Genomic DNA, 24,930 nt, shown 5'->3' on the forward strand with positions numbered 1-24,930 from the left:
GCACACTGGGAGAGAGAGAGCTTATGCTCGTTGACTGTTGTTCTTAATATTATCATTTAGGGGGGCTTAGGAACATTTTGGGGTTTCTTCAGCCCCACTAAAATAGGCCTAACGACGTCCCTGGGTCAATGTTCACTTTGGCGAAAATATTACATATCCTCAACACTGTCTGAGGATCCAGTCTCCATTCTCCTGGTATCAGGCCTTGACATGATGGGAGGTCTGAGCTGTAATTCAACCATCTTACAAGGTGAGGAGGTGTTGATGGGTCCAAAAGAGCACATACTGCACTACTTCCATCGTGATCCGACACCTCCGTGATGACTAATGCATGTTAATGGCACTGTTTGTCCTTTCAAATATCAATGTGGCAGTTCTGCACATCTGTGTGAAAATCTCTCAGAGTAAAATACACCACAAGCAGTTTTGAACAGTTTACTCGCCACGCATGCCATGATTCACATGGCTGGATGGGTCTCTGATAAGCGGAGCGGATCTTTATAAAGATGTACTGTCACAAATGGTTCGCTCTTTTAACTGGAAATTTGTCTCTCTTTTTTTAGGTTGCTTGATTGGAATAGGGGGTTAGCACAATGCTGGGTAGCAGAGCAAACTGGTAGCTGTGAAGGTAAATTCTTGGTGAAGAGGGGTGTGTTCAGGATGAAGGAATCGCAGTCCTAAAGGAGAAAGATTTACTATTTGGTCTCTCTTTAAATTCATACCTTTGGATCATCAAACTACAGCATATCAACAGAGACTTTTTCATTTCAACATAACAAAATAGATTGGGGGGGGGGGGGGTATTGAACATAATTAAAACACTTTGTGATGAGTGAACTATCTGAAAGTTTAGCATGGTAATATACATAGCAATGTTAATGTGTTTGATCTTGGTGGAATAGATCTAAATCTAAAGATCCAGCTGTCATGCTCCGATGAGCTCCATTCTAAACAAGACCCTGAGATACGTGAACTCCACTTGGGAAAGCAATCAATCTTTTCCTGGCTGCTAACCATGGCCTTAGATATGGGGTTGCTGACCCTCATTTCCACCATTTTACCCCCAACTGTAAGAAAGCACTGGAGGTCATCAATGCAACACATCAGCAAATAGCAGCAATGCCACCCTAAGGCCCCCTAATGGACCAACCTCCACCCCTGAGATCCTGGTCCATAAATATCACAAACAGGATAAGCAACAACCCAGCTAGGAATGTTATTGTTCTAAGAATGTTCCAAGAAAATTAAATGTTCCAAGAACATAATACCAACTTCACTAATTATATACCAGATTGACTTTATTTCTTTCATACATTCACAACAGTTCTTATTGAGATTAACATAGGTTTAGATGTTGATGTCGGTTTAAAAGTAATATTTTGTTTTTACATCACCATAATGGTGATCAGTGTTATCTTTAAATTGGCAATCAGACACTTGACTTGTCAATGTTTTTCTTTAGCTATGTTTATTATAGTAAAAACAGCAAGAAAATGTGTGGTTAGATGATATTGGTTGCTTGCTGATCATTAAGATATCATCACATGGTGGTGTGACTTCACTTCACTGATTTCATCCAGTCTAATCTAAGCTATTAGTTGCACATTATTTATTAAGGCAGTTCAATGGTTTAACAATGGTGTCATGCTTCGTGGGGCATTGTATTCTGGGTGCATAATACAAAACTCACCCATGGCTCCCAGAATGCATTGCACCATGAGGCATATCACCATTGTTGAGATTCATACACAGTTTTTTTATGTCAGTGTGTGTCTGAGCATTCAGTATTTCAAAGTGATTTATGAATAGTGTCATTAAAAACATACCGAAATACAGACTAAAACTGTCACTAATACAAAATGAATAGCATAGATTAGACTCAAGATGAGAGCCGTTGATCAGATCATTACATGATGAAAACTTGAACATCAGGAAGTAGCCAACATCCTCTGATCACATTTTTCTCTCACTGTAACAGTTACAATGCCAAATAGAAACTAACACTGAAAAGTTTAATTGTTTAAAAGTTTTCCAGATCACCATAATGGTGATGGTAACCAAAGCAAACCATTAACATCTAAACCCCTATCAATCTCAATAAGAACTTTTTTAAATGTATAACAGAAATAAAGTAAATCTTGTTTATAATAAGTGAAGCTGGTAGTTTGACTGCTGAGCAATGTGTCCACATCTAGTGTGATGTGAAGCTTTATCAGAATGTTAGAGGATAATGTTCTTACAGTGATATCAATACACATATTTAAAATGTTTTTTAGAGAATGTTATCCTACCTTTTAGCAAAAATGCAGACACGGTTGTATAAGGCCTTGGTACCCCATACTCTCATTAGCCTTTTACAGTCAACAAAACACATGTAGACTGGACTGAACACCCATTCCCCCTCAGTGGGGTAAAAAAGTGGTTCAGTTTTTGGTCCACAGTCGGCAAGGTTCCTGCGATGACTGGACATATTCTGCTTTCCAGCATTCTGGCAAAGGCTTTGCCTTTGTAAAGTGTGATCCCTCAATATTTGGAACACATCCTCTTGGTTCCCTTTTTCAAATATGGGAACCACTGCACTCATATGCCAATTGCAAGGCACTTTTGCCAATTCCTATATGATTTTGAACAGGGGTGTCAACCAAGGCAGCCAAACTACATTAAGCATCTCAGGGCAAGGACTCCAACCCTCCAATGAGGGCATGTTCTCCAGGTTCAGAAGGACCTCAAAGTTTTCCTTTCAACTCCAAGCTACTAGACCTTGGTCAGGGTTGTGCCCTTTTCATTTCTGACAGGAATGTAAATGAAGCTATGAAGAACATCTTGGTTACATATGTAACCCTCGTTCCCTGAAGGAGGGAAAGGAGACGTTATGAATGGGATCTTGCCTGAGAGCCCAGTCACCTTCGAGTGGTAAAAAATGAGCCAATGGTACACAAAGTTCCTTGGTCTGCGGAATTTGCATCGCGAGCTCCGCCCCGCAGAGCTGGTATATAAGGAGCAGCGCAAGCAACTCGCATTCAAGTCTATGCTGAGGAGCCGAGCCAGTGACCCGGCCGTTCAGTGGAACAGCAATGTGGCAAGGGGATGTAACGTCTCTTCCCTCCTTCAGGGAACGAGGGTTACATATGCAACCAAGTCATTACATTTCAGTGAGTCACTTTCGACGTTACGAATGGGGTCCCTTACAAAACGCCACAAGGCTGTCTTCCAGCGACCCGTGTGAGTGATAGCACCCTTTCGTGAGGCCAGCACGAGTGAGGGCCTATAGCTTACACAGAATACACTAGGTAGCATATTCCAGCTGGACATATGCTAGCAGGCTGCCTGCCCGTGGGAGGACTTACAGAAGGCAGGTATCAACCAAAGTGGTGATACATAAGAACTCTGAGGTACCCAGCCCACAGGCAGGAAGTTTCAACGACAGAGCTGGCAAGGGGCTTGATCACCACCTGATCCCAAAAAGGAGTGGTGGGGACTTTGTGCCCGTACCCAGGCCAGGGTCTCAAGATAACATGAGAGTTAGCCGGCCGGAATTCCTGGCATGCTTCATCAACTGAAAATGCCTGCAGGTCCCCGACCCTCTTCATCAAAGCCAAAGCCGTCAGGAGCACAGTTTTCAAAGATAAAAACTTTAGCTCTACTGAGAGCAAGGGTTCGAAGGGAGGCCTCTGCAGTGCCGATAGCACCACTGCAAGGTCCCAAGAGGGGACTTGCTGAGGGCGAGGCGGATTGAGCCTCCTTGCTCCTCTCAGGAACCTGATGATCAGATCGTGCCTCCCAAGAGACTTACCTTCAACGGGGTCATGGTGAGCAGAAATGGCGGCCACATAGACCTTGAGGGTGGAAGGAGACAGCCTTTGTTCCAACCCCTCCTGAACAAAGGAAAGCACTAACCTGATTGGACATTTCCAGGGGTCCTCACATCGTGAAGAACACCAAGTGATGAAGAGGTTCCACTTCAAAGCATAGGCGTGTCTGGTGGAGACGGCTCTAGCTGGAGTGATGGTAGCTGAAATCCTGTGGTGGCAAGGCACCTAAACCTTCCGTGACTCATCCAGAACCCACACATGTAGGTTCCACAGATCGTGATATGGGTGCCAGAGGGTGCCCCATCTCTGAGAAAGAAGGTGCTTCCTCAGAGGAATTGGCCAGGGAGGGACTGTTGCAAGGAGTACAAGGAATCAGGGGAATCAGGTACGGCCGGGCCAAAAAGGTGCAACCATGAGGACCTGCTCCTCATCCTCCCTGATCTTGCACAACGTCTGTGCAAGAAGGCTCACTGGGGGAATTACATACTTGCGCAGGCCCAGCAGCCAGCTGTGTGCCGTGCTGAGAGTGCCCTTGGTCAGGGAGTAAAACAACTTGCAAACAGGTCTTCCTGAGCGTCTCCGAAGCATTCCCAAATCAGCTGAACCAACTGGGGGCGTGTCTCCATTCCCAGGGGCGAGACTGCTACCGTGAGAGCTCGTCAGCTGCACGATTGAGCCTGCCCGGAATGTGAATGCCACAAAGCGACCTCAGATGCTTGTGACTACACGGGACTCGGTCGTGAAGCCAGTGCTGAAGCAGTCTCATATGGAATAACCTGAGCGTTATGACCACCGCGGCGGATGCCATATGCCCCAGTAGCCTCTGAAACAATTTCAAACTGTCTCTGGCAATTCAGCAGTGATTGCGTGTGCTCATTCATAAGCCACGCAAATATATCTATTTCCGTACCGAGAAAAGAGATCCTCTGCAGAGGAGAACTGGCCCCCCAACTGAGCCTGGTTTCTCCCAAGGTTTTTTCTCCATTCTGTCACCGATGGAGTTTCGGTTCCTTGCCCCCCTCCTTGGGGGGACCGGCTCTATCTTGCCCTTTACCAGTAGGGTCGCGACCTCCACGGGCATGACAGGGGCATCTTTGCCCACCATCGTCACGTGGACACCCCGAAACCTGGGGGGACCCCGGGCGAACTGAATTGCGTAGCTGAGCCTGAGCTTCCGGATGAGCCAGCGGGAAAGCCTGGGGAGCTCTAGCCAGGCTCCCAGAAACCGAACCAGCGGGGTGAAGGGGACTACAGGCGTACCCATGGTGGGACAGCACAGTGGAGCAGACAGCACTGGCATGGGAGGCATAGCATTCTTTAGTGGGGGCGGAGTGCGGGCACTCGTCTTACTCCAAGTAGCAAAGAAGGCATAATAAGGCAAAGCATTCTCGAGCCGGCTTTGCATGGAAACTGGCAAGGAAAGAGGACAATGAGAGCAGCGAGGAAGCACATCGCCAACTGTAGTTTGTGGCCTCTTGGGACCCGGCGGTAGAGGAAACAGCTCTTTTAGTGAAGGTTTGGGTGCCACCGTGGCGGAACAAAAAGAAAATGAGAACAAAGGATTCTCCCCCGGCCCTCCTCCGGGGCCATTCTGGGAGACCGGGGAGTTGAGGATCTGAGCTCGATCAGACTCTCTCATGTCTGCCAGGTTCAGGCTTAGGTGGTGCTCCTGGACCACCAAAGTGGACATCAACTGACCCAAGGAACGCGCAGTGACCTCCGTCGCCCGGAGAGCGAGGTCGGTAGCATTGTGCGCTTCCTGCAAAACCCCTGGGTCAGCTCTGCACTCGTGCAGCTGACGGAGCAGCTTGGCCTGATAGACCTGAAGTGAGGCCATGGCATGCAGGGCAGAAGCGGCCTGACCTGCAGCTCTGTAAGCCTTGGCCACAAGTGTGGATGAGAACTTACAGGCCTTGGAGGGCAGCTTGGGACCACCACGCCAAATGGAGGCGCTCTGCGGACACAATTGCATTGCAACAGAATGCTCCACCGGGGGAATCCCAGCATACCCCTTGGTCTCCCCACCATCGAGGGCAGTGAAAGCGGAGGAAGTTCCAGAACGGTTTCGGGCAGTTAAAGGTGCCTTCCATGAACTGGTTACTTCCTGGTGCACTTCCAGGAAGAATGGAACCAGAGGGGGGTGCTGGCGATGCAGCCCCCAGGGACAAATCATCCAGCCTCGAGCACTCGGGACAGGGCGGAGGATTCCACTCAAGCCCACAACGCTGGCACTCCCGAGGGAGGCAACGCAGCCGAATCCTCATCTCCCGAGGACTTAAGCCTACCTTATGATGTGGCGATCGACATACGGTCCTTTTCGCGAGCCCCGAATGAGATTTCTGAGGTAACCCTCAGATCACCCTGGCCACCAGACGAAGTAGCCCTCTTACGAGAAGAAGAGCTAGAACGGGGTGTGACAGAGGGGACTCTATACCTTTTAAGGTAATCGAGTCTCTATCTCAACGCCGAGATGGTCATGTCCCCGCAATGAGAAAATGAGCCATCCATGCAGTTTCAGCGGGCTGGAAGCCCAGACACGTGACACAGCAATCGTGGCCGTCATGAGGAGCAATGTATCGACCGCACCCAGAAACACACGGGCGAAATGACATCTTTAAAAAGACGCAAATCGGCCTGTACTCTTTTGTGAAAGGAAATAGCTCTTTCAGAGGTGTTGAAGCACTCAGGGGAACGCGGGAGCTGTCACAGGAAACCCAGACGAACCGCTGAATTGCGCCATCACAACAAAACCAGTAGCTCTTGCTTGTAGCATTCCGGTGAAAGCATCAAGCCATGTGCTCGGCTCCGTAGTGAAAGCTTGAATGCGAGTTGCTCGTGCTGCTCCTTATATACCCGCTCTACAGGGCGGAGCTTGCGATGCAAATTCCCCAGACCAAGGTACTTTGTGTACCATTTTGTACCACTCAAAGGTGATTGGGCTCTCGGGCAAGATCCCATTCGTACCGTTGAACGTGAATACAGTACGCTCAATGGATTGTCATCATACCAATTATAATTTAACAGCTTACGAAATGTCTTTCAGAAAAATAAAATAAAAATCAGTGAACTCCCTAAAAACTCCTCAAAACCGTTTTAAGTTGTGAAAATAACATAATCTAGTATCTTTCTACATTGCATGGTATTGTTAAGACTATAAGTATATTCATTACAGCTTCGTTTATAACTACATTAAATTCAATATGGCCTGTCTTGAAAGGCCTTTCGGGAACACTGCAGTTTGGTAAAGACCAAAATCTGTAACGATCAGAGGTGTCAAGTAACGAAGTACAAATACTTCGTTACTGTACTTAAGTAGAAATTTGGGGTATCTATACTTTACTTGAGTGATTATTTTTCAGCCGACTTTTTACTTCTACTCCTTACATTTTCAGGAAAGTATCTGTACTTTCTACTCCTTACATTTTAAAAATAGCTTCGTTACTGCTATTTCATTTCGGCTTGTTTTCATTCCGGCTTGTCATCATTCAAAAAAAAAAAAAAACCTATCCAGATAAATCGCGCCATCCGGATGGAGTGAATTTGATTGTGGTTGGATGAGAAGTATAAACATATACCATTCCGACACCCTATTGGTCTTTACGCGATCCATCGCACCTGCACATGACACAAATCACATCACAGTCCAGCCAGGACATAGACAGTTTTGGGTTCGTTTATCAAAATATATATTCCTTAAAAGTAGGGTTGGGTATGGAACCGGTATCCGATCGCCTCAGAGTCAGTCCGCTTAAATTTCACATGAAACCAGCGTCAGACCGGTCTCCTCCCGTCTTTGAGCGGGATAATAATGACCCAGATTGTGAAATACATTTATTAGCCTTAGATTAAGGGAAGCACAACTTGCACAACAAGCTATGGATTTATTTAAAATATTTGTAATGTTCTTTAAAGTTATCAATAGTTTTTTTGTGTTTCTTTTTTTTAAAGTATCGGTTCAGGCACCGTTTAGGAGCCGGTACCATTTTAAAAGTATTGAAAAGGCACTGGACCCTATTTAAAAGTTATTATTTCTCACTGGCTCATTTACCAAATGAGTGCTTTTTCTTCGTCCTCCACAAATTAAGCTACTGTAGGTAGTTCGGTAGCGAGATGTTTTAATAAATTAGCGTTTTCGATTGACGATGCGATTGACAATGTTGTGATAACTAGGCTATACCAACTTTGTAACTCGTTCCCGCCCGAACACTGGACATAGCAGACGTATGTACCAAATACAAGAAGCTATCAATCAAGAAAGTATCAGGATTATGATTTCTTTTTCAGTTTTAGTTTTTGATCAATCACTTGGATTAATCATTCATTTTGACAGCACTATAATGTTTACTGTAAATAGATCACCATACAAGGGTAATTGTTACTAAGCCTGCACCAATGTTCTTGTCCATTGCCCTCACAGATTCCTGCAGCTAATCATGGATGTACATTTAACATTCCATTAAAGGTTATTGATGACAAGCCTCTGAAGTTTGACTTTTTGCACTATAACAATACTTATTGGCAACTAGTCATCATATCTCTAGTCCTTTAATGTATTTGCATTGTACTAAAGTGCGTTCATTTTAAATGGGCATATATGTGGCTGAGGAAGACCTGAAGGTCGAAACGTTGCTTAATTAAATTCCTCTGGAGCAGTAGTTTTCAGTGTTCAGACTTCACTTCTTTATTTGTCTATATCATTTAGTTGTCTTGCACCTGTGTCCTAATTGGATGTTTGGGATGTGCACACCATTTTTGTATTTTTATATATGCGGCTGAAACAGGAAGCCTAGTGCATCCCAAATTTTTCAACATGAACATTATAGTCATTATGGCCTATGGCCTTTAAAAAAATGTTTTTTGAGGCGGTGGGGTAGTACACAATAGACCCCTGTGGTGCGGCCTAAGCTTTTGTTCTTAATGGCATTTTTTTCCCCTTACATTACTTTTACTTTTATACTTTAAGTAGTTTTTTAAACCAGTACTTTTGCACTTTTACTTGAGTAAAAAGCTTGACTTGATACTTCAACTTCTACAAAAGTATTTTTAAACCCTAGTATCTATACTTCTACTTGAGTAATGAATGCCAGTACTTTTGACACCACTGGTAACGATTCTCCTTCTATACACCGCACAGTATTACTGACAATCAGATCAATGAATACAATACAATACAGTGGACAGAGATGAGGAATTAAAAATGTATTTACAAAAACATTTAGTGGTTATTTTTAGAAGCATTAAAACTTACAGGAACAGTCATTTTTGCCATATTCACAGTTTCCAGCACAATAAGAGCATGACATCAGCACAAGACGTAGCAGTAAAAAATAAAAATCACAGCTCAAAACTACTCATTGAAATGACATCTGCATCATTGTAAATAACAGACAAGGTCAGTTTAAGTGCCAAGTGTTTCCCTCCATTGAAGTACTTTATGAGGTCTGTGTTTAGGAGCTTAGAAACTTGATTCCTGTTGTTTTCAGCCATGAAACCCAGATATACTAAATCATCTGACTTACATTATATTCTCCAACATAAAAAAGTACATCCAAGATCCCTGGGAGTGACTAAAGTAATAGAGCGCAGTGAACTTTTATTGGCACTGTGAGATACTGTAAGACTGAAGTCATGTGACTGACAAAGCAGAAATTGCAAAAATACTAAGAAATCACTCACATGTAATCAAATGTTTGAGGAGGAAACGTGTGAAATTAAGGTGTACCTCAGTACTTCGCTTGTTTGAGACAATATTTTCATGCAATATACATAATAATCTATATTTGAATGAGATTTGTGGCTGGGTGCATATCATCAAACCTATAAAGAACATGTCTGGGTCATATTTTACCGCCAAAGGAAAAAAAATATTATGTTAATTAAGTGTTTATATATATATATATATATATATATATATATATATATATATATATATATATATATATATATATATATATATATATATACATACATACACAAACACAACATATTAAAAAATATATATTTTCATGATAATTGAGCATATCCCCAGGTCCTCATTACCTTAATAAAAAGACTGCAATGATAAGAGCACAGTATACTGAATATATATTCACTCCTTCAACATTATTGAGGATGTGATGAGAATGATTTACAAAAAAAAAAGAAAAGAAAATTCCAGATTAGTCAATTTTTGTGTCACAGTAGGAAGAGTGGAAATGTTGGATTATGAATCAAAATGTTACAGTGCAAAAGCTACAAAATACAGTTTATTCTTTATTTCTTCTAGGATGAAACATGACCTGGAGATTTTCAGGAAAAGCTGGTAAATTAGTCTCTGAACAAACAACCTATTCCTCACAAGCGATTAAAATGAGTCAAAGTGCTTTGGCTTCTACTATAAAGGAAGTTCATACGACTGCTACCCAAGCATCATCTGAAACCAGATCTGTGTAGTGTTGGAGGTGTGCGGTTGGTTTGGTTTGAGCAGTGTTAGAGGACGGGCTGACTGTGTAATACGCTCAGAGCGCTCGTGTTAGGCTCTGAACACTGCTAGCTTCCCTTCACTGGTCTGGTTGTGATGGACGTGTGGTGGGATGGGTGATTGGCAAGGTTCGGTCAGTGCTGGACAGACTTTATGACCCACTCTGCACTGGGGTTGAGCTCCAGGAGAGCAGTGATGTACGTCTCTTCATCCAGACATCTCTCCTCTAGACAAACACACACACACACACATCAGACAACAGCACGCTGCTTCTGCACCGGACTCAAAAATCTTCTTAAGAAGTTAAGAATGTTAAAATACATTCTAATAAGATGATGATTCGATGCCTATACAATCAAACTGAAATGTATTAATATTACCATGAGCTGCATGGATCACAAATATTCCAAATAAAGTCTATACACAAAATACTGTTTGTGCCTTCCTATGTTTTTCCTTCCTTACATGTCAGTTAATCTAATCAAATAGAGTTGAAGATCTATTTATTTTCCTATCCTAACTACATGTGTGACTGTAATTCATGTGACGCTTCTTAGACACTCACTGATGTTTCCTCCCATCTCATAGAGACACAGATCCTCTCGCTTCACAGACAGAGTCCTGTAACAACACACCACAATCTCACTGAGCACAATGTTTCACAAGATATGATCTACAAAATATGATATTTTTCCTAAAACAGTAGACTACAGTGGTGGATGTACAGTATATAGATTAGAGGTCTCACTGAAGATGAGCTTATTAAAGCAGATTGATCATTCGTGCATGTGTGTGTCTGCTCACCTCTCCTGACTGAGGAAACGTGTCAGAACATCTGAGGCCTTTAAATCCTCCGTCAGCTGTACAGCCATGGACACCATCGAGAACTGAGGAGCCTGGACCCTTATGAAGCCTCCTTCAGTCTGAACACACACACACACACACCATCAACACACACACAGAGCAAACCTGCAGCTTCCCTAAAGAGTACTTCAACACTCACTTTGATATTAACCCCGTAAAGCCTGACATATGAAATAATAATCAGAAAAATCAACATTTTTTATAAAATATAATGATATAATTATATAATGAGATATATATATATATATATATATATATATATATATATATATATATATATATATATATATATATATATATATATATATACAGTGGGGATTGAAAGTTTGGGCACCCCTTACAGAATCTGTGAAAATATGAGTAATTTTCAAAAAATAAGAGAGATCATACTAAATGCATGTTATTTTTTATTTAGTACTGTCCTGTTTAAGATATTGTACATAAAAGATATTAACATTTAGTCCACAAGACAAAATAAATAGCTGAAATTATTAAAATAACCCCACTCCAAAGTTTGGGAACCCTTGGTTCTTAGTACTGTGTTCTGTTACCTGATGATCCTCGACTGTCTTTCTGTTTTGTGATGGTTGAGCATGAGTCCCTTGTTTGTTCTGAACAGTTAAACTGAGCAGCGTTCTTCAGAAAAATCTTTAAGGTCCTGCAGATTCTTCAGTTTTCCAGCATCTTTGCATATTTGAACCATTTCCAGCAGTGACTTTATGATTTTGAGATGCACCTTATCACACTGAGGACATTTGAGGGACTCAAACACAACTATTTTAAAAGATTCATACGTTCACTGATGCTCCAGAAGGAAACAAGATGCATTAAGAGCTGGGGCGTGAAAACTTTTGAACACGATGAAGATGGCCAAATTTTTCTTATTTTGTTGAAATATAATGTTTTTCCATTTAGTTCTGCCCTTCGTAAGCAACAGAAGATACTTGTATGTTTCCCGGTACACAAATTAAGTACAATTTACCTTGATCTTCAAATTCTGAAAGTTTTCACCCCCAGCTCTTAATGCATCTTGTTTCCTTCTGGAGCATCAGTGAATGTTTCAATCTTTTTAAATAGTTGTGTTTGAGTACCTCAAATGTCCTCAGTGTGATAAGGTGTATCTCAAAATCATACAGTCACTGCTGGAAAGGGTTCAAATATGCAAAGATGCTGGAAAACTCGCATTTTCACAAATTCTGCAAGGGGTGCCCAAACTTTCGATCCCCACTGTATAAAAAGGTTTGTTTGTGTGTTTTTTAACAAGTATAATATTTCCTTAGGAATATTTTCCTGAGGATATGAAGATAAAAGCAACTCAGTTTTATTCAGAGACCCAAACTTATACTCAGATGCTGATGAGTATATGATGACATTCTGAGATCTTTCTAATGGTGCAGCAGATACTGACATAAACTGATCTAAACATCAGTCTTTGGCAGCCTTGTATCGTATATTTCAGCATGTCCACACACTTGTGTCCCACGCAGAGCAGATGAAGGACAGCGTGTCCACCGGGTGTCAGAGTGGAGGCAGTGCTAGATGTCTGATCATATCTCCTCTCACCTCAGCGGTGCTCTCCTGTTTGTGAGAGGCTCTCTCGCGGTCGTATGCCATCTTCTTCAGTAGTTTTTTAACCGCTCTGTCTCGGTTCATCTTCCGCTGGTTCTCCATGTTGTGTTTCCGCACCTGATTCAGGATGAACTTGGGAATCTGAGACACAGGACAAGACTCATCTGAGCATCTCCATCTCCCAGCGTCACACACCATGTGTTCTGGTATTCTGTTGGTCACTATTTCTACAGCATCACAGCAGAAGAGTAGTGATTTCACAGAAAATAAATTGAAGTATTTCAGAAATTAATGACTGTTCATTTCTGTTCATCTGGGAATCCTGAAAAATAAACTATCATAGTTTCAACATTGATAATAATCAGAGATGTTTCTTGAGCAGTAAATCATCATATTATTCTGATTTCTGAAGATCATGTGATACTGAAGACTGGAGGAATGATGCTGAAAATACAGCGGAGCATCACAGACATACATTACACTTTAACACAGATTCACACAGAAAACATTAAATTGCATTTTGTTAAAAAAAAAAAAATCCTATTAATATATGGTGAAATCAGTACTGTCATTCATATCACACTGTGAGTTAAGTGAATCGTTAGCTATAACAAAACCTTTAAGGACAGAGAGCGTCTCAGAGATGAGCATCACTCAGTCTCTAGTATGAGGGATAACAGTCGTACCGTCCAGAGGAGCTTCTGGTAGCGGATGAGCAGTCTGACGATGTTAGCCGTGCCCGTGGCCATAGCAAACTCCTGCTGTTCACTGATCTTACTGCGGAAGCCCTTACACATGAAGATGTTGGGCGCCATCACCACTGCAACATTGTTCAGTGTCATCTTATTCCTGTCCTTATGGTCGATCACTCTCTGGAAGAACTCCATCAGAGCCTGAGACACAGAAACAATCCAGCTGTGTGGTGTTTTACTGCTGAGAGAAACTGGAGCAGGTCAGTGGTTGAGGGGAGGCGGGGACTAATATGAATATTCACGAGTCTGTGTATGTGAAATGAGTTTAGGTAGGATTACATCCATGACCTTTTAAGGCATAAAGAAATGGTTTTTGATATTTGATTATCAAAGATGAGTGTTAAGGGAAACTGGTTGACTGATGTCAGATGTGAATGCTGTGAGTGTGTGAGTGCAGGTGTGTGTTACCTTGAGCGTGTCTCGGTTGGGTTCGGGCAGCAGGAGCAGCAGCAGATTGAGAGCCTGCAGCTGCTGTTTCTTAGTGGGCAGCTCTGATCAGAAGCAACACAATCACAACAATCACTGACACACAGAGCACACACACACGCTTTCAGACAGGGCTGCACGAATAATCACATGTGCATCTGGTCAGTGAGGCCAGTTCTGTCATTAGTGGTAAATCTCCATCGCATGCTTACAGATGGAGCAGCATTTACTACACAGAGCCGTAGTTCACGGACAAGAAACTGCTTGTTTCAAATTACAAGAGACATAATTTAACTAAACGAGGCTTCATTACGTCAAAACTGTTTTGAAATGTTTTGAAATTATTTTGGACTGTCGTTGGGTGGCAGTGATCTCTTCATCAATCAGTTTCATCAATTTGTAGACATTTTAACAATACTTTTGTGTAATTAAAAGGATGAGAAGTTGTTGTCTCTTACAAGCTCTCCATGAAACAAACCAAACAAGCCCTCCAAATTAATAGAAAATATTTAAAAAAAACATATATGTGTCCTGCAGCACAGAAGCAGTCATCAGTATCACAGACGTATATTTATAGCAATAGACAACAATACAGTGTATAGGACACAATTATAGATTTTTATTTTATGCCAAAAATCATTAGGATATCAAATAAACATCATGTTCCATGAAGATATTTAGTAAATGTCCTACTGTAAATATATCAAAACTAAATGTTTGATTAGTAATATGCATTGCTAAGAACTTCATCTGAACAACTTTAAAGATGATTTTCTCAATATTTAGATGTTTTTGCTCCCTCAGATTCCAGATTTTCTAATAGTTGTGTCTCAGACAAATATTGTGCACCCTCCAGCTTCCAGATGAAAAATTGACACTTAAGACTGGATTTGTGCCCCAGGGTCACATATTATACAGACACTTCATGGTATTTTAAGATTTTTATTGCATTTGATTTAAAATACTTTCCAAAAGCATTTGCAATGGGCTGTTTATATGCACGCCTAAGTTTTGATCAGCAGGTGCTAGCTAATCATTTTGCTAAGCTACGGGTTCAATTGATTTGAAGCATGGAAAAGGTCTGTTTCTCCCATCACTACGTAGTCCTGTGTTTATTAGTCACGCTGAATCAATGAAAGCAGTTCAATCTTCTGTTTATTCAGCATCTGCTATAGCAGTTCTTCTGCGGGGCATATTGAGAGTTTCTCTGGCCTCTGGATGGAGATTCACTGCTTCACTGACATGATGAGATTTATTGTGTATGTGATGTTGTGGGACTCACTCAGCACGGAGAGGAAGGCGCTGAAGTACTCGACGGTCAGCAGAGGATAGGGCAGCTCTCTGATGAACAGCTTCAGGAGGCTGGCCGCGTCGTGCTGTTTCAGACTCTCCCACAGGAACGTGCCCTCGTAAAACTTGTGCTCCAGCTCATGACACACAGCCTGGGAAACGAGGAACACATTTCAGTGACGTGGTGATGTGATGATGTTAATGGTGTAAGCTCACCTTCACTCTGGTAGCAGCTCCAGGGATCCGCAGCACACCCTCCGTGTCTAAACCCTGCTCCTCGATATGAGACATCAGCTGGAAACAAACAAACGGTTAACGTCTTACTCGCTGTTTCTGGAGCTAGTTTAAATTAGCAGATCACATGTCATATCTACATTACTACTCAAACGTTGGCTGTTGCTAAGATTTGTTTATGCTTTTGAAAGAAGTCTCACCAAAGCTGCATTTTTAATACAGTAAAAACATTTAAATCCGCTGTTTTCTGTGTGAATCTGTGCTAAGTGTAATGTATTTCAGTAATACACAGCTGTATTTTCAGCATCATTCCTCCAGTCTTCAGTGTCACATGATCTTCAGAAATCAGAAGAATATGATGATTTACTGCTCAAGAAACATTTCTGATTATTATCAATGATAAACACAGTTGTGCTGCACAATATTTTTGTGGAAACTGACACATTTTATCTTTCAGGATCCTTTGATGAATCGAAAGTTCAAAAGAACAGCATTTATTTGAAAGAGAAATATTTTGTAACACTAAAACTGTCTTTACTCTTTAACACATCCTTAGTGATTAAACAGTATTTACTTTACAGTAAAAAATGACTGACCCTAAAAAGAAATTGATAACATTTTATGGTGTCCTTGTTACATAACAATAAATTATGCATAATTACATGCAACTAAGGCAAACCCTCGTCCTAGCATCCTAAACACATAGTAAGTGCATGTAGTTAACAGATATTCCTCAGTGCTTGTAATGTATGCAGACACAGTAATATGCAGTATTTTTCAGAGGATCCTGCCTTGCTGACTGATGCTTTACTGAGAACATACACTCATCTTATAATGAAGGAGGCAGTGTTTGGTTGCCGGGGTGCTGCTATGAAGTTACTATAAAGAAGTTTTGTTGTGTTTGTTTACAAAATGTGACCGCTAGGGTTTTCTTCAAGGTCTGGACAGTTGTACTACCAGACTTCTTGCACTAAACTCAAAATGAAATATACACTCTTCCAGTCTGTCAGTAGATTTGTAATCGTCTCTGAGATAACGCCTCTGGTCTGCGTGACCATCATGTTGAGCTCGGTTACACTTCTAAGTCTCTGCTCTCTTACGTGCTGCAGGATGAGAGGCACTCTGGTTCCCGGGACCCTCCGCTGGTCTTGTTCCAGCAGCGTAGAGAGAGAAACACCAAACAAACCCGACTCTACAGATGACAAAACAATACAGTTTCAGATTCACACACAACTGCATTAATCATCATCAAAACCAGTCAAAGATCGGACATGAAGGTGCTCTTTTGATAAGAAGCTTTGTCTACAGCACGCACATGTGTGGAATAAAAAGGATGTGAAATGTTTAGCAGAGTGCAAGAAAAACATGCAGTGACCTCAAAGGTCTGAGAGCATGTCCGGATCCAGCTGATTCTGAACACATCTCAGAGGCACTGACCTCTCACTTTGACCTTGAGAGCTTTATGAGCCTTCACCTCGATGCCACACGTGTCGAACAGAGCGCTCATCTCGATCAGAACAAGCCTGCGAACCTTCTTCATGTCCTCAGAGGACAGATCGCCTACTCTTGTCTGTCCCGTCTTATCCTGAGACACTCGAAAATCCTGAAAGAGGAGAAACAGAATGAGAAAAACTGAATGGATGGATGCATTTATACAATGCTATATGCTGGCTGTATTGTTTATTGTGTTTTAGCTGTGTGTTTGTGGAGGTATTCAGAGCACTGCTATGATGTTCTGGTCTTCCTTTAATGTCAGAATTTTTAGCTGCTTATCATGATCCACCAAAAAATGGAGCAACTGATCAAAGGGGTCATGGGATGCAAAATCCACTTTTACAAGTTGTCTGAACGAAGATTTGTGTTGGCAGAGTGTACACAACCCCCTATAATGATTCAAATCCTAAAACCTAGTGCTTTTCTTTCAAATCCCTAATAATAACAATCACTTTCTCAGATCAGGCAGTTCTCCGATTCTTGGCAGACTGATGTAGTTTTGGCGGGCCAAATTTAGCATATAAAGGGACATGCACCGAAACGGGTATGGTTTTACACTACCACTGAGAAATATGAACTAAAGTATGTTATAGACTTTTCATTAAGACCTCTACTTGATATCTACTTAAATGGGCGTCCGGTGATCCTTTTAACAAGACACATGATTTTAGGAACCATTCATGTCTGGATGATGCACAAACTCAGCATAATACTGGTGTGTGTGTTCAGACTGCAGAACTAAGTGTAATGGTATATAACAGTAATAGTGATTTCTGGGTAACGTTAGTTTAGAGACAAATTCTCACTAGTCACTAGCATGCATATTTCATGCATATTACTTATAAAGCACATTTTAACGTCTGCAGATCATTTACTCCGACCCAATACATAAACTTAACAACTGCCTTCCTAACTATTAATAAGCAGCAAATTATGAGTTTACTGAGGCAAGAGCCTAGTTAATAGTTTAGGGCTGTGCAATTAACTGCATGTGATTGTCATACGCTTCTCGTCAATAAAGCCTGTTCTGTGATTAGTAGTAGTTCACTGACAAGCTATGCAAAACTGTGTTCATAATCATAAACATTTCACAATATTGTGTAGCTTATCAGTGATCTCCGGCTCTGTGTAGTAAATGCTGAAAGCACATGATGGAGATTTACTATTAATCACAGAACTGGTTTTACTGACAAGATGCATATGACAATCACATGCGATTAATTGCACAGCGCTAATGGTTAATAGTGAGAATTGCTCCCCAACGAAAGTGTGACAGATGTTGAAAAGTTGAAAAGGGAAAGTATGCACAGAACACAGGAAACCAGGACAGGATGCAGTGCCACATACTGTCCAGCAGAGGTCAGGTTAACTCAGTAAGAGCACACAAACATACACACACACGCACACACACGCACACACACACACACGCGCACGCACACGCACACGCACACACACACGCACACACACACGCACACACACGCACACACACACACTCGCGCACACACACACACACACACACACACACACACACACACACACACTGATCTGACTGAGGATCCACATTCACGTCTTTCAGTGTTAAATCTTTGGTTTGACATTTTTGCTCTCTAAACATATTGAGTCAGTTCAAAGGTCTCTGTGAGACTCATAACCACACACACATTGACATTCCTTAATCCTCAAGTGTTAACCTGATGAGTGAATGTCTGACTCACGGGTAACCTGTCGTCAGCTTCACTCTGGGGCTGGGTAACCTTTAACCCTTCTCTGTAGAGAAGTGCTTGCTCGGAGAACGACACCTCCAGGTTAATGTCCGTCTCTGCGTCAGCTCCGCCCCCTGGAGCGTCTGGCCCCGCCCCATTACCTACTCAAACAATAAAACACACACACAACAACATCTCACGCTCAGGGAAACATTCATGCACAACAGGAGCAGCTGTGTTGGTGCACACCACCATCTTGCATCACCCTTCTCTGATTAAACAGTTACCTAAATCAGGCTAGTCAAAGTCCAGCAATCACAGTCATTACTTGACAGTCAGTGATAGCTTAACCACAGTCACCTCCTACTGCAAACCTGTCTGGAGGACTTTCTCTCTGTACTAAACCCCGGAGTCTTTAACTCGGGCCACTTTTAACAGGTGACCCCTGATTCCAGCAACATCTCACACCTGTAATTGTGAATGAGGCGAGCAAAGCAGAGCCAAACACAACAGTGCAACACACAACCCATCATTAACTGACTGTCTCGTGCGCTATTTTCAGATGGAAAGATTTCCACATGCTCTGTTTAGTTTCAGCAACTGAGAAAAACTCACACAGCAATGGGAAACGCCTACAATGAAATGAAGAATAAAAATATGATTAAAAGTGTGTTGTCAAAATTAGCATGTTAACACACGATAAAGGCTTCCAATTTAACCTGTTAATAATGTTTAACGCAGGGGCGGAGCTAGGGTTGTCCACCCCACTCACAACTGCTGCTGCCGTCTCTTCTTTCTTGACAAGAATTGCTTGTAGATGCAGAAAATGTTTATGAGCACATCAAACGAGTGCAGAAAACATACAGCTTTTCCTTCCCTGTCAGCCAACATACTGTAGTCTGTATCATTTCATATGAAAGAGCGAATCTAACTTCCTGATGCACATCAAGTTCAGCAGCGGCAGCTCTTAAAGTAATAGCAGCCAGAAAAAAAACGGATAACCACCTGCTATGATTTCTGATGAACGAACAAAAGAAAAAAAAAAGAGGAAATCAATCAGTAACTTTAAGGATTCATATACATTTAATTTAGAATTTAGTGTTTGATACCTTTATCCAATTTCTGTATATTATCTTCTTTTCTACTATTTCTGTATTGTATATTTTAACTTGATGGCTCTCAATTATACTGTAATATTAGTATAGGCAACATTATATATAGTCAATGGTTAAACAGTAGGAAAAAATACTACTAAACAAATACTAAAAATATACAGTATATATATATATATATAATATATAAAGTATATTTAAAACTGTTAAATGTTAAGTGGGATTAATCCCAATTAATTTCAAAAAAAAAAAAGATGAATTAGTTAATTATTGTAATCGATTGACAGCACTATTTGAAACCAATTCTAATCATGTTTTTCTCTTCTCTTTTTTGTCTTTGTTTTTGCATGCTTCTGGTGATTTGAGAGCAGCAGATCTGAAACATCAGCCCAGTGGATGCTGTACTTGTCGAAACTGATGTTAGTGACTTTACAAATAGGTGAATAAGAACATTAACCCAATGTTTCACAAAGTACAGTGTGAGATGAAAACCCTGACAACCCATGAATGATTACTAACCCAGGCTAAAGTATAAAACACGAAACAAGATAACCCAGCAGCGTATATGATAACGTAATGATTAGACATAAGGTTACATGATTCTCCTTCCCTGGATGTCAAGATCAGCAGAAGCAGAAGATGACACAGTTTATATAAAGCAACATGTTTCATTTCAGTTACAAACCCTAATGAAAAAAATACTACAATGTTTTTAAGATAATTTCTTTTGTGGTAAGTATACTACAAATGCATTTACATATGCATGTGCTGCAATTGTAGTTCTTGTAGTATACTAAAAATTGGAAAAACTAATTTTGTACTAATGCACTTCAGTTGCAGAGAAGTACTGCTGCAGCCCAACTTAAGATTTACTGAAGTATATTTGATCATAAAAGTGCAACTATTGCAAGTTTACTTCAGGTGCATTTGCATTTAAATACTGAGATCATACAATCCTTACTAACAGTGATATTAAAACATATTTTAGACTTAATATTAACAAATGTGCATTGTGCAATAAGAAAATGCTCCAAAAATGTAATAAAATTTTTATTTCAGTAAGTCTTCAGTAAGTCTTAATGAATTTAAAGTATACTTTGTATGGGATTTTTTTTTTTTTTATAAATAATGGCACAGGTTGTTTTTTTGTTTGTTTGTTTTCTTTTGTTTGTAACTATGGAAAGCAATGGACATCAGAGCATGTTTTCTGTGTTTTCTTCACATTAAACACTACATGTTCAGGAATGCCAATAAACATTAGCCGCTGCATTACACTTCAACTCACGACACATACCCAGTCCTTCCACTTCCTGTTTACTGCTGCCACTTCTTTCTGTGGATCCAGCCTCATCCTGCGATGGAAAACCAGAGAAACACACTGTTAGCATGCGCTGTTATGTCTGAGGCCTCACTAACTCCTGGAGATCTCTCAGATTGTGCTGTTCTGGGTCACTAATCTAACACCGATGACACTGATCACGTGAGTCTCTGTCAGATGATGCTGATGCTGGAGAACATGAGCATCAGGTCGTGTTCCCGGAGCTCCGTTCTGACCAGTCTCTGACTTTCAGTCTTCACAGTATTGATTATTTAGGGCAGTATCTAGCAGAAACATAAATCACTACTTACAGCTGTCCTTAATAAACCACTCAATATGGCACAATACATGACGTTAATGTTTGTGATTTATCACATCCTTCGAACTGGAAATAACCCTGCACTTCTTCATTTTCTGGGTTATTCATTACACTGTGCTGAATGTTTATTAACAGGGAACTAGGGTGCATTGGTGACACTGTTAACAGCCTGTCAAACTATGTCAGAGAGACCGTGTTTACAAGGATTCATGCACAGCACTCTGATATTCTGACAAGATCCAGTTTTGTCTCTTAAGACACGATTCATATGTGTTTACATGAATCCCCAACCGATTCAACTGTGACATGACTGACCCTCAGGACATCCTTAAATATACCTTGGTTTGCAGTAACACTAAAGCATTTTTTTTAAAAAGGGTCGGTAGGTCGGTCTATATATTTTGTTTTTGTTTCAATGTAAAAAAAAAGTAAATTTTTGTGATGTTGATGACATCGGTATGAATTTAAACAAATTAGCATATGGTGACGTCACTGACTGGGTCTTCAACCCGTGCCTTCGGGCGCATCATTGCAAACCTCATTTTGATGCAGGCTATATAGACCACAAACAAATTGAAATCTTTGTCAAAAACGTTTATTGCATAATTTTAGGTGAGAAGAAAAAAATGAGGTACTGTTTTACTTGCATCCATCACTAAGTATCAATGCAACCTACAAATGAGAGACCGTTTACTTTGCTTTCTTGGGTTGTCACTTTTGTGAAAAAAATCCTGTTTGAGTAATGAATGTTCATTGAATCGAGTGTAAAATCAATTTTGCATGTCTAAAGTTTTATACGGCAAATAACACCAAATATAGGTAAATCCACGGACAACACGCAGGAGGAATGTAAAGATTGAATATATTGGTAAAGACCAATATCTCTGATGATTTATTGGTGTGAAGTTACATGCGCAATGACAAACAGGAGTGCAACATTTTCGAAAAACAATAAACAAAGTGGACTGCCATAATGCAAAACATTTACTGCAGGCTTCAGCATGGCTGTGTTTACCATTCAATTTCAACAACAACTAAAAAAATCGCATACGTAGGCGATTCTAGCCCAAATCTGTATCTGTATGCATGAGACTGTCTGAATAACGGCAGAATTCACAGTTGTGTTGCAAAAAGAGAAACAGTGTGCAGAAGTATTATTTGCTGTTATGGGTGTGTATTAAGCTGCAACTGCTGTGTGATGCGTGCTCCAAAAAAAAAAAAAAACCTGGATGTGTCCAAGAGAAAAAAAATCAAATTCCTATTTTCGTTCAATTTGCTATTTTCGTTTTCTAAACTTGTGTTGGTTGATTCGTGCAATAGATTTTCGAACATAAAGTGACAGTCGACACGGTCACGGTTTTAGACTGGAGGGGAGAAGGGATGGGAAAAGATCTGGGAACAGTTTTTCCAGAACCTCGTGCCAAGTTAAAGCGGTGTCGAGCTGTTTTAATGAATGTTTTAGATGTATTATGCTGCCCGAACCGGTATGACTTTGAACAGTGACCACGAACATTTGGTTTACTGCAGCCGGATCATTACCAAGAGCGAACCGTTGACTCTGACAGAGAATGAGAGGAGATGAAGCGAACGCACAGGCCACAGTGTGACATGACGTCACGGGTTTTTTTTAAAGAAAGAACGTAGTCTTCATTTGTATGTAGGCTTAGGAAATGTATATATTTACAATACTTACTAAAATATAATTTATATTATTTTATTGCTTTTGTATTAGTTGTTTGAGGAGTAAAAAAATAAATAATAATTGGTCGGTCTTAACGCAAATGTACAACCGGCAAGTCGGTCGGACTAAAAGCAAAAAAAAAAATTAATTGAGTCGGTCCTAAATTGACAGGGTCGGTCGGGTTACAGCAAACAAGAATATTTTTAAGGATGGCCTCAGGTATTGCTTCTATTGTTCTCATTAGTAAGTCGCTTTGGATAAAAGTGTCTGCTAAATGCCTACATGTAAATGTAAAAATATAATGCAACATTCATTTATAAAACTACAGGGCAGCTTCTGTGCTCCTGAATGTTTCCATCTCAACAAAAGAAGCCGAGATTTTGTGTGAGCTCAAACAGGTAACATCTGACTCATGATGTGAGATTAAGAAAAGTTATCTTTTGGGTACATTTTTCTCCTCTGATGCATGGAATTCCGATGGGAATCAGATATGTGTGTTTAAATGTCAGATGTCCAGATAGCAGATATGTTTCTGATTTAAAACCGCATTTGGAAGTGGCTCAGAACAGATGGAAAAACAAATCAAATCGTGTGCTGTGCTGAGGTCAGTCACGTACTTTACTCTGTGAAGCAGGTGATGGTTTAAAGATCTCCCGAACATCCGGGACACTGTACGGTTTGTTGCGTTTGCGTAGCGTCTGTTTGAGCGTCTCCACGCGTCTCTCCACAGCGGCAGCTTGTGTTCGTGTCAGAGTCGACAGCAGAACGATGCTGTCCTCGCCGTCTGAAGCTGATTGGTCGAACAGTGTCGCAAGCCCCGCCTCCATCAGCCACGCCTCCTCCTGCTCGCCCTCTGCAGAACACAACACAAACATATGTGTCCTGCAGCACAGAAGCAGTCATCAGTAGCACAGCTATATTTGTGACTGCATGGGTCACAATTATCAACTTTAATTTTATGCCAGAAATCATTAGGATATTAAGTAAAGATCATGTTCCATGAAGATATTTAGTAAATGTCCTACTGTAAATATAACTTAAACAGAATAAAAACATAAACTGAACTTAATGTTTGATTAGTAATATGCATTACAAAGAACTTCATCTGAACAACTTTAAAGATGATTTTCTCAATTTGTATTTCTCAGTTGTATCTCACACAAATATTGTCCTTCTAATAAACCACACATCAATGGAAATATTATTTATTCTGAAAATTGCTCCTTATGACTGGTTTTGTCACATATGTAATATAAGCCCAGTGACACACAGATCTGGGATTCAACATTGGCTTTATTGTATTCTCCTCATGAATGATTTAAAAGCTCTTATTAATCACACAAGCGATGCAGTGACATATGCAGTATGTGCCATTGTGTTATTTTAGGAGAAAGCCATTAATCCAGCTGACAGGAAACAGAAATATCTTCCTTTTCTGATAACTTCACAATTTAGACACTCACAGAAGTTCAAGGGTTAGTTCACCCAAATAGAAAAATTATGTCATTAGTAACTCACCCTTATGTTGTTCCAAACATGTAAGGCCTCCGTTTATCTTCTGAACTCAGTTTAAGATATTTTAGATTTAGTCCGAGAGCTCTCAGTCCCTCATTGTCCCATTGAAGCTGTGTGTACGGATTTGGTGAACTGGTTCAAAAAGATCCGGTTACATCTAATGATTCGTTCATGAACCGTATATCACAAACTGCTTTGTTTTGAACTCTCTCTCACACAGACACGGAAGAGAAGACAATGCTGAATAAAGTCATAGTTTTTGCTATTTTTGGACCAAAATGTATTTTCGATGCTTCAAAATATTCTAACTGACCCTCTGATGTCACATGGACTACTTTGATGATGTTTTTCTTACCTTTCTGGACATGGACAGTAGACCAT

The 24,930-nt window shown here is 40.8% G+C and overlaps 1 protein-coding gene across 2 annotated transcripts in view; it reads right to left on the reverse strand.

The window, feature by feature from the left end:
* Positions 1-9,790: 9,790 nt before the first annotated feature.
* LOC113037691 (rho GTPase-activating protein 18-like) overlaps positions 9,791-24,930 on the reverse strand; it is a 28,570-nt gene continuing 13,430 nt past the window's right edge. Inside the window, exons 3-15 of one of the 2 annotated variants that reach the window (XM_026195003.1) lie at positions 23,652-23,887; positions 21,011-21,068; positions 18,617-18,768; positions 16,845-17,010; positions 16,508-16,599; positions 15,390-15,467; positions 15,166-15,325; positions 13,866-13,948; positions 13,392-13,598; positions 12,700-12,846; positions 11,077-11,195; positions 10,838-10,893; positions 9,791-10,498 (exon numbers count right to left, since the gene is read on the reverse strand). In XM_026195003.1, coding sequence (XP_026050788.1) covers positions 10,407-10,498; positions 10,838-10,893; positions 11,077-11,195; positions 12,700-12,846; positions 13,392-13,598; positions 13,866-13,948; positions 15,166-15,325; positions 15,390-15,467; positions 16,508-16,599; positions 16,845-17,010; positions 18,617-18,768; positions 21,011-21,068; positions 23,652-23,887 — 1,646 coding nt within the window. In that variant the 3' untranslated portion in view covers positions 9,791-10,406. The remainder of the gene's footprint in view (positions 10,499-10,837; positions 10,894-11,076; positions 11,196-12,699; positions 12,847-13,391; positions 13,599-13,865; positions 13,949-15,165; positions 15,326-15,389; positions 15,468-16,507; positions 16,600-16,844; positions 17,011-18,616; positions 18,769-21,010; positions 21,069-23,651; positions 23,888-24,930) is intronic. The other variant, XM_026195004.1, reaches the window with a different exon arrangement.

The sequence above is a fragment of the Carassius auratus genome, chromosome 20 (genome assembly GCF_003368295.1).
Source record: "Carassius auratus strain Wakin chromosome 20, ASM336829v1, whole genome shotgun sequence".
Taxonomy (NCBI): domain Eukaryota; kingdom Metazoa; phylum Chordata; class Actinopteri; order Cypriniformes; family Cyprinidae; genus Carassius; species Carassius auratus.